The sequence below is a fragment of the Hyperoodon ampullatus genome, assembly GCF_949752795.1.
Source record: "Hyperoodon ampullatus genome assembly, chromosome: 7".
In the NCBI taxonomy this organism is placed as follows: Eukaryota; Metazoa; Chordata; class Mammalia; order Artiodactyla; family Ziphiidae; genus Hyperoodon; species Hyperoodon ampullatus.
This window is the reverse complement of record NC_136920.1, coordinates 8,934,224-8,944,110: the sequence shown is the minus strand read 5'-3', so window position 1 is coordinate 8,944,110 and position 9,887 is coordinate 8,934,224. Positions and strand designations below refer to the sequence as shown.

General features: G+C 55.5%; 1 protein-coding gene across 2 annotated transcripts; it reads right to left on the bottom strand.

Annotated features, from left to right (window-relative positions):
- Positions 1-60: 60 nt before the first annotated feature.
- Positions 61-5,018, bottom strand: CTSF (cathepsin F). 2 transcript variants are annotated; one of them, XM_079708880.1, is made up of 14 exons: positions 4,794-5,018; positions 4,440-4,538; positions 4,038-4,122; positions 3,885-3,946; positions 3,683-3,758; positions 3,013-3,126; positions 2,757-2,902; positions 2,572-2,668; positions 2,411-2,491; positions 1,484-1,603; positions 1,333-1,397; positions 1,149-1,239; positions 680-738; positions 61-600 (listed from the first exon to the last, which is right to left on the bottom strand). In XM_079708880.1, exons 1-14 carry the CDS (start codon positions 5,004-5,006, stop codon positions 526-528), a joined length of 1,383 nt encoding a protein of 460 aa, XP_079565006.1. In that variant the 5' UTR covers positions 5,007-5,018; the 3' UTR covers positions 61-525. The 2 variants fall into 2 exon arrangements, with proteins under 2 accessions (XP_079565006.1, XP_079565007.1); XM_079708881.1 differs by lacking the exon at positions 2,411-2,491.
- Between the last annotated feature and the right edge of the window lie 4,869 nt (positions 5,019-9,887).

Below are 9,887 nucleotides of genomic sequence, written 5' to 3'. Positions count from 1 at the left end.
TCCAGGGGTCCCCACCACCCCTCCTTGCCCTCAGGGTCCAACATTCACACCACACTGGGGTCGAGGACACCTCTTTATTGTGTTAGAAAAGGTTGGTTACAACAGTTTCTCTAGACATGGAAGGCAATACTGTCCCCAGATCCAGGGGGGACCAGAAAATTTATAGCATCAGAGGAAAGCCGGGGCAGGAAGCCTGAGCCTACAGAGGACAAAGCTGGCTTTAAGACCAGAATATTTTCTTCCTCCTGCTCCTTACCCGAGCCCAGGGTTCTTGCCCCAGCTTTGGCTGCCAAGACATCATCCTTCACCCCAAGATCCTCCTAGCTACAATTCAACAAAGGTGCAATTGGGGAACTTCAGGGTGGGAGTAGGGGCTGTGCCCCTAGCCCAGTGGCCTTTGCTCACCCTGAGGTACCTGGTGCCCGTCCCTCAGCCAGCTTTGCCTCCTGGGGAGGGGCCTGGTCATGCAGGTCAGGCAAGGGAAGGGGCTGCTCTGGTCAGCACCAGGCCCTGAGCTGGTGCGCCTCAGTCCACCACTGCTGAGCTGGCCATGATGTTCACACCACAGGCCCCGGAGCCACGGTGCAAGTAGTAGTAACCCTGGGAGACAGGGGGCGTTGGTGAGGGCAGTGGGGCAGGATGGGGGCTGGAGGGCTGAGGCCAAGCAGGCGAGACTCACCTCCTCGCCCCAGTCAGTGCCCCAGCTGTTCTTGATGGCCCAGAAGGGAGTGGCAGAGCCTGGGGAACAGTGCGGAGAGCAGGGAGTCAGGGCTCCAAGCACTTCACACTCTTCAAACATCTGCTGTGGGCCTACTGTGTGACCGGTACTAGGGAAAGAGCAGAAAGCAAGACAGGCCCACCTACCAGGCTCCTGGAGACCTGGTGCGGCTCTGGGGTTTGGGGAGGACACCCCCCACCCGCCTCTAGCAGGGTATCCATTCATAACACCTCAACCTCCCAGCGCCTTGGCTTTCCCATTCATAGAGAGGATGGATGATCCTGCCTGGCCCATAGCCCGAGGCAGAGGTAAGGACAAGGTTCCCTGGCGTTCCCCTGATGCCCCCTCCAGAGGTCCTGAGATGCTGTGGTCCAGCCTCTGCCTGTGACCTGGGGTGGATGGATGGCAGAGCAGGGTCGGCGGAACTCACGGTTGCCGTAGCCCACGAGCAGCACAGCGTGGTCGATGAGCCAGGGGCTGCAGAGGGGCCGCAGTGGGTGGGAGATCCCATGGCGGTAGAACTGAGGGGGAGAAGACGAGTAGGGGGCCAGCTCTGAGAAGTGGGGGGAGGGGAGTCAGCAAGAACCGGGGCAGCAGCGAGGCTGGGGTCCTACCTGCATGCCAAAGGCGTTGATGGCGACGGAGATGGGGCCCTTCTGGGCCAGCCAGGCCGCCAGCTCTAAGACAGAGGAGGGGCAGTGTCAGGGGCACCCAGGCCCCAGCCCCACCTGGCCTGTCCCCCCCACTCCCCCCTCCCACACTCACTCTGCTCATTCCGGCTCAGCTCCACTGAGTCGTTGATGTAGACCTTGGCCTTCTCTGCAGAGAAGCTGCAGGCCTGCAAGTGGCCGCGGTAGCTGTAGTCGTCCTCTGTCTCCAGCCCTCCTGGGGAATGGCGGGGGGCAGATCGGGGGTTAGAGAAAACATGGGCCCCAGTTCATAATACTCATCCGCTCCCAGCCAGGGGCTGTGCTAAGCCCCTCCTACACAAGGCCTCACGTTCTCTATCCACCCCCAGCTACAGGCCATCCTCTCTGAGGGAGGCCTCATCCTAGAGGTGACACAACTGAGGCCCAGAGGGATGGGGGAGCCACCAGTGAGAAATGTGGCAGAGATGGAATCCAGCTCCCAGCTTCTGACTCCTCACTCATCCCAGCATTCCTGGGACTCCTGACCTTGGCTTGCTTGTCCGGCCCTGACAGTTTGCTCCCAATCTGGCCCAGACCCCTGCCAGACTCCCTCACCAATCTTGGTACAGCCACCTCAATCCCTCAGTCCTCATTTTCCTGCCACTGCGACCCACTGCTCAACTGAATCGCCAGTTTAGGACAGTGCCTCCTCTCAGGGGTGAGGTGTGCTGCTCCCTGGTTTAGCAGCATTATAGAAATACAGACCGCCAAGCAGTGAAAAGACCGAGACCCCCTGCTGTGCACCAGGAACTTTACATATATTTCCTCACTTGACACTTAAGACGATCCTACAAAGTGGGCATGAGGAGCCCCATTTCCCAGGTGAGACAACTGAGGCTCTGAAAGAGCTGACCTGCCCAAGGTCTTCAGCCGGTAAGGGTCAGCATTAAGACTTGAACCCACTTCACGTGACTGCCACGCTCATGTCTCGCCCCTCCCAAAGTGCCTTCCTGTGGAGGGAGCTGGGGCTCTCGCTGCCCCCCTGAAGCCCATGAACGCATACCCAGAGTCCTTATGGCTGAGTAGGCGTTGGAGGGCAAGCCGCCCAGGCAGGCCTTGTCCACCTTGTCACAGTCCAAGAGCTCTAGGAGACACAAGGCTGGTCCCGAGGAGCCCTCCGGAGGGGCTGGGCTGGGGACAGGGTGGGCAGAGCGGGATGCTCACCCTGCTCAGAGAGGGAGAGCAGGGCCCCCCGTTTTAGGAACCACTGGCCCTCCACGTTGCCTGTGACTGAGAAGGCCCAGCAGGAACCGCACATGCCCTGCAAGAGACAGGGAGAGTCAGGGCTGGGTCCCTTCCAAACGCCAGTGCAGTCCTCATGTCCCACCCTCACTTCTTGGGGGTCCAACCTGGTCCTTGACTTTGGTGACAGCCCCCTTACTCCTCCAGTCCCACTCAGGTGGAGGAAGGTCAGGGATGGACTGGGCTGGGCGCATCTTCTTGCCAGGCTCCTCTTTTAGGAGGGGATTCAGGTAGATGGTACGGAACTCCTCCTCTGTGGGCAGGGGATGGGAAAAAAGTATTCTAAGCCAGTCCTGACCAGGGGCCTTGGGAGCAGGCCCTGTCTCTTCCAGGTACCATGACAGCTCTGGCCACCACCCCTACCTGTAAGGTCACTGAACTTGGTGACCCCATACCGAGCTGTGCCACGGTCCAGGGCCTGGATCTTCTGCGCTCGCACCATGTTATTGGCAAAGACGGACATGCGCCACCTGGCTTCTGAGGAACAAGGAGTGGAAGAGAGGCTTGGGCCCCAGGCAGATCATAAAAGGAGAGGTGCTTGGGGATAAGAGGCAGAGGTTTCCCTGGGGAATGGTAAGCTCTGGATCAGGCCTGAAGCTTATTTCAAGAAGGGCAGAACCCTGGGGTGGGTGAGGGTAGGGGGCCAGACCTGCAAGTGATAATAATGGGGCCAAACCGGGCCGATGACTTCCCAGGTATGAAGGCAGAACCAAAATGGGCTCCAGAGGACATCCTGAGATAGGAGGTTGTGGGAAAAGGCCACCATGCCCGGGGTCCTCCAGCAGAGAAAATCTGGCCTTTGCCCCATCCCACTCTACCCAGGATGATGGAGACCTGTGGTTTCTGGCTAGGAAAATCAGATGGGAGAAGGGGCTGCCAAGTCCTGGGAGGCTGAGCAAGAAGCTGGGGATTTAGGGGCCCTTGAAGGGATGCACTGCCCCTTGTGCCCTCCCCCTCTCCCACACCAAGGTGCCAAGTTGGGGCGAAGGTCCTGATCTGATCGGGACAGGTACAGCCAAGGCTAGGTCCTCACCCTCTGTCGTATCATACGTCCGGTTATAGGTGGTGACAAAGTCCTTGAAGACTGAAGCCATCTTCACAGAAAAGTCCTGGAAAGGCAGAGGGGTCTTTACAAGGCGTCCTTCTCAGAATGACCCGGGAGCCCCAGGTCAGGGTCAGGGGAAGAGAGGAAATATAAGGCAGCAGCCAGTTCCCCGGACAAACAGGCTCCTCACCTGGGGCAGGGGATCCTTGTTCAACAGTGGAAGGAATGAACTGAAAGTCTCATTTTTGTCATCTGGAGAGGGTTGGAACAGAGAAGAATCAGGACTGACCCCTGAGAGAAGTCTGACCTGAGCTATCCCAGCATCCCTGGGCTATCCCAGCACCTGTCATCTTGGTATCCACTGGGCCACAGTCCCGCCTCAGCAGCATGCGTTTCCCCAGCTCATCCAGCACTTCAAAGCTGCAAAGCTGGAGGAAGAGGAGGAAGCCCGTCGGGGGGCTGGGATAGGAGCATGGCCTTGGCAAGATGGAGCCGGAGGGTCCCCCAGTGAGGACCACCTCCAAGGCAACCAACCCCATAGGGGAGAGCGAGGCACTGTACGGGAGTGAGCACCCAGACACCCTCCCTTTTACAGCATCTTGGTCTCTGGCCTTTCCAGGCCTGGGGAGTGACTCACGGTGGGGTAACTGCGGCCTCAGATCCCTCCCTGTAGACTTGACGGATCACCCCAACTACTGCCAGACTCAGTCTGGGGGCAGGGTATCGCAGGAGCCCCATCACTCACCAGGGTTTTCTTGGACACAGGGAGCTGGCACACCGTGGGGTCGTTGCAGGGCGGCTCCACCAGGGTCGCCTTCAGGGAGTACAGCGACCCCCGGCCCGCCTGGATAGGGGTGGAGGGGGGCGCCGTGAGGCGGGCACAGCCACTCCCTCCTCAGTCCGGCCTTCGTGGGGCTCACAGCCCCACTGTGCCGTTCCCCTTCCCAATCTGTAGAGGTCCAACGCCCCCATCCCAAGTCAGGCGTCCAACGCCCCCGCCCCAAGTCTACCCCAAAGCTCCCAGCCCTCGGACGAGAGCCCCGCTCACCTCGCACCGGCCCCCCACCCGCCGCCGCCGCCGCCCCCAGCGCGTCCTCACCCGGCGGACGCGACCGCGCACGACCCTCAGCGCGGCCCGCGTCCTGGCAGCCCGGCCGCGGTTGTACATCTCTAGGGCGAAGCGGGCGGGCTCCAGCAGCTCCGGGGACGCCAGCTCCCAGGCCTGCGCGCCGGCCGCTCGGGGCTCGGTGGGGGCCGGAGCGGCGCCCGGGAGCAGCCCCAAAAGCAACAGCAGCTGCAGCCAAGGCGCCATGGCGAGAGCGAAGCCCGCGTCCCGTCCTCACGCTCTGACAGGCGCCCGGGCCACCCGACCGGGCTAAGCAGCCCGCGGCCAGGGGCGTGGGGGTGGGGGTGGGGGGGAGTCCTGGGGGGCCCTCCCTCCGTCCCTCCCTCAGATCCAGGGCGGCGGGGTGCTGGCCAATGGGCGCCGGTTGGGGGCGCCTGCGCGCTCGCTTATTCACGTGAAGCTCATGGGGCGCGCTGGCTGTGCAGGCATCCTGGCGTCAGTCCCGTGCTGACCAACGCATCCTTGCACCAGCCGGGTCTGGGGAGGGGTGGCCCCAGCCGCAGCCTTGAAGTAATCTTCTTACGTCTTGGAGCTGCTGTTTGTGTAGCAGTGAAGAGCCAGTTCTGACTCCCTGTTGGATCTGTTTCTTTTACTTTAACCTTTGCTTATCGTTGTATTTGTTATTATAATCAGTGTCTCTAGCTGTGAGCATCCTGCCACAGGGAACCCTGCCCCTCTGCCTGTTAAATTAAAGTGCCTTTGTTCATCTCACAGAGAGACATTCTGACCCTGTCCATCTGTGAGTGGCTGCACAAAAGAAGAGATTAACACATCCGCTCCTATTTTGCAAGATAAATGGAATTTTTACTTTACTTCCTCACCTCCTCCCCGTCTCTGTTCTATAAAAGAAACTGGCATCCAGACCCCGATAAGATGTTTTTTGGGGGACCCTAGTCCACCATCTTCTCAGTCTGCCGGCTTTCTGAATAAAGTATTCCTTGCCTCAACACCTTGTCTCCTGATTTATTGGCCTGTCGTGCGGCGAGCAGGGCGAGCTTGGACTCGGTAACATTTGGGGAGGAGAAAGGATGCTGGCCTGAGAATAAAAATAACTAGCATTTATTGCATGCTTATTATACATGTTATATGCCATCTCCCTTTAATCTTTGTAGCAATCCTGTGAAGTAGATGTTATTATCCCCGACTTATAATTGAGAAAATACAGGTTTAGGGAGATTAAGTGGCTTGCCAAACAGCTGCTAAGTGAAAGAGCTGGACTTGAACCCAGAGAGTTGGCTTCAGAGCTTGAGTTCACAGCTCCACGAGCTCTTCGAAGCCCCTCTTCTCATCAGCAAAATGGCAGCTAAAATTCCCTGCACTGATACTGCCTCAGGCAGTCATGGGGATCAAACACAAACATGCGAACAGCGCACAGGGCTGGGACCGTTCTTTTGTTCCACCAAGCATTCACCACTGTGTTCAAGGCCTAGCAAGAGGAAGCATGAACAGATACACTAGGCATAGTGCTGCCTATTCGGAGCTCCCAGTCTAGTGGAGAGAGATGAGAAAAAGCAATTTTCCTCCAAGATGTTACCAGCTGTGGGACAGGAAACAGGGAAGAGAGTTTTTAAGGGAGTTGGGGAAGCCCCAGAAGTGGGTAGAGGGTTAGTTTGGGCATGGAGAATGGGGAGAGCAGGTCCTAAAGATCATCCGGTCCACACCTGACTTCTTTTGGTAGCAGAGGGCTATCGAGGCGAAGTGACTTTCAGCTACTCAAAACTTAGCGCTGGAGCCAAACCAGAGCCAGCTCCACGCTCCCAGCTGATGTCTGAGAGGGGAGGGCCTGAGGCAGCCCAGCAGTGGCTGATCTCCCCCTGCTTGCGCCCTCCCCAGCTGCAGCTCTTCGGGGCTCCCTTTGTCTCTCTTACAGGAGACAGTCCCGGGTCCTGAATCTGGCTCCTAAGGCCCCCTCCAGGTCCAGAAGCACCTTGGCCGTCACCTTGTGCTGTGCACTTGACACTCCAGTCTCACTCTATTTGCAGAAGTTCGAGCTCTTGCGCACCCTGGAAGCTTCACATTGCTCTTCCCTTGGCCAAACTCCCAGACACCTTTCAGCTCTCGGTTTAGAGGATGATTCCTCAGGAAGGTGTCCCTGACCCACCCCTGAAACAGGAGGGAAGGGGGCAGGGCACAACTTTGAAAGAATGACACAGCCCGAGGACATGACATAAACTGATTAGAACCAAATGGGTCCAAGATGGCGGACAAGTCGACTTCCACTAGACCTTGAGCCTCAGCATACCTCACTGTAACACGTCAGCAAGCTAAATGACATACCTACAGGCGCCATGACAGTTCCAAGCCCGCAGGGATCAAAAAGTGGGCGGTGACCCAATTCCTGGAAATCCCCGCCCCTTCCCGAAATAGCTGGAATACTCCACCCACTCATTAGCCTAAGAAATTACCCACCCTTATAAAAACTGACAACCCCATACCCTGGTGCCTTTTCTCACGTTCTGAGGTGGCCCACACTCTGTCTGTGGAGTGTGTTTCTCTCTAAATAAATCCACTTCTTACCTATTACTTTGTCTCTCACTGAATTCTTTCTGCAATGAGACATCAAGAACCTGAGCTGCATTAAGTTCTGAAAGCAGGTGTGTGCTCTCAGTTGGAAGACCAAGGCTTTTGGTCGGGTTCGAGTCCTGGCTGTGTAGGTTCAAATCCCAATCTGAGGTGCACGGTTTCACCCCCACTGCCCCTGGCTGAGCTCAATGCTATTGCCTCTGTACTCCTAGACTCAGCCCCGTGAACTTCCTCCTCCTGAAAGGTCTAGCAGTTTCTAAGGCCCAGCAGAAGCAGTGAGACTTTTCTTAGATCTGGGTTTCCAGAGATCCACATTGTTGTCATATTTCACCTTCGTGGGAAACAGTCATCTTCCCCAAAGTCTGTTCCTTGGACACTGGAGCCACCTGACAAGTGTCTGGGGGGAAAGGGTGCCTCATTTTCTCATCAGAGTGAGGGAAGAGCGCATACTTGCAATTCACAAACGAACGGGAGGAATTTTTTTTAAGTCACACATATGTTATCTCAGGCAATTCTCACAACGACCTTCAAGAGAGAAATTGTACAATTACACATGAGGAAAGTGGAGCCAGGGACATGGCAACATTCAGGCGCTGAGCTGAAAAGAGGGAGGCAGCAGAGGAGACTGGGAAGAAATGGACATTGAGAGAGAAGGAAGTCTGAGAGGATGAGGTCAAGAAAGTAGAAGAAGAGAGTGGATTTCAAGAAAGAGGAAGTGGCTGGCTGTGTCAAATGCCACAGAGAGGGCGAGTAAGATGAGGAGACAGAAGCGACCTTGGGATTGGGCAACATGTAGGTCATGGGGGACCTCATTAAGAGTGGTGAGTTGGGAATTCCCTCGTGGTCCAGTGGTTGGGACTCCATGCTTCCACTGCCAGGAGCCCGGGGTTCGATCCCTGGTGGGGGAACCAAGGTCCTGCATGCCTTGGGGCACAGCCAAAAAGCATGTTTTTAAGATGGGAGACACTAGTGTATGCTTATGAGTTGATGGAATGGAAAGGGAGATATTGATGATTCAGGAGAGGGAGGGGAGAATTGTAGGAACCAAGAGTTTGAAAAGAGAGGGGTGGTGCATCAGTTCTCTATCACTGTGTGGAACACTGTCACAAAACAAATGGCTAGGGCTGCAGTCTCATTGGAGGCTGGACTGAGGAAGGATCTGCTTCCAAGCTCACGGGGCTGTTGGCAGCACTCAGCTCCTTGTGGGACCTCAGACTGGGGCCTCAGTTGTTTGCTGGCTGATGGCTGTCTGCCACCCTCCTTGCCATGTGGACCTTCCCAACACGGCTGCTTGCTTCCTCAAAGCAGGTAAGGGAAAGCGAGGATATTAAAGTCTTGTCTAATATAATCACACATGTAATCACTTGTATCAATCACCTCTGCTGTTTTCCTTTCCTTTTTTTTTTTTACTATTTATTTATTTATTTATTTTTGGCTGCATTGGGTCTTAGTTGCGGCACCCGGGATCTCTTGTTGTGGAGTGTGGGCTTCTCTCTAGTTGTGGCACACAGGCTCTCTAGTTGTAGTGCTCAGGCACCAGACCATGTGGGCTCAGTAGTAGTGATGCACAGGCTTAGTTGCCCCATGGCATGTGGGATCTTAGTACCTTGACCAGGGATTGAACCCATGTCCCCTGCATTGGCAGGCAGATTCTTAACCACTGGACCACCAGGGAAGTCTCACACTTCTGCTGTTTTCTGTTGGCTAGAAGCAAGTCACAGGTCTCTGCCATACTGAAGGGGAAGGGGGAGGATTACACAAAGATGTGAACACCAGGAGGTGGGGATCATGGGGCCCACCTTAGAGGTCTGTCTGCACGCGTGTTCCCCAGAAGAGAGCCCGGTACACAAAAATATTAACAACAGTAAAAATAATGTCTAACACTTAATGAGCACTAACTACATGCTAGGCACTCAGCATTCTCAGTACATGCATATGTATTAGCCCACTGAACCCCACAACAACCCCACAAAACAGCTATGATGCAGATAAGGAAACTAAGGCAACAAGAGATTCAGTTACTTGCCCAAGTTGTAGAAAGGGTGAAGATGGAAGCAGGGTTTAAATCCAGTTCTAATACAGATAGAGATTCTGCTTCTCAAACTGGCCTCGGCAGACCCCGGGGTACAGGAGGGGTGCCATTTAAAGCCAGAGGATAAACAGAGCATTGTTCTCCCAAGTAAGCTCAATGAACTAAATAGATCAGCCACCGGAATTCCCTGGCCTTCCGGTGGTTAGGACTCTGCGCTTCCACAGCAGGGGGCACGGGTTCGATCCTTGGTCTGGAAACTAAGATCCTGTAAGCCGCGCGCGCGGTCAAAAAAAAGAAAAAAAAAATAGATCAGTCACCCAGTGGCCACGGGATGTGGAGTGAGGAATGGGGGAGTAGTTGACAACGCATGGTCCTGGCTTCTGATTCAGTAGGTCTAGGTAAGGAACTTGGAATATGTGGGTGAATCTTAGAAACGTTTATGTTTGAAAAGTATGCCCTTATATGTCAATTTCTACACGAAGATGAAGTTTATTTTAAATTTATTTTCTATT

Coding starts and splice junctions, on each gene's coding strand:
- CTSF (XM_079708880.1), bottom strand. CDS start 5,006: ATGGCGCCTTGGCTGCAGCTGCTGTTGCTTTTGGGGCTGCTCCCGGGC. Junction 4,539..4,793: donor TGCGCGGTCGCGTCCGCCGG/GTGAGGACGCGC, acceptor ACCCCTATCCAG/GCGGGCCGGGGGTCGCTGTA. Junction 601..679: donor GCACTGACTGGGGCGAGGAG/GTGAGTCTCGCC, acceptor CCTGTCTCCCAG/GGTTACTACTACTTGCACCG.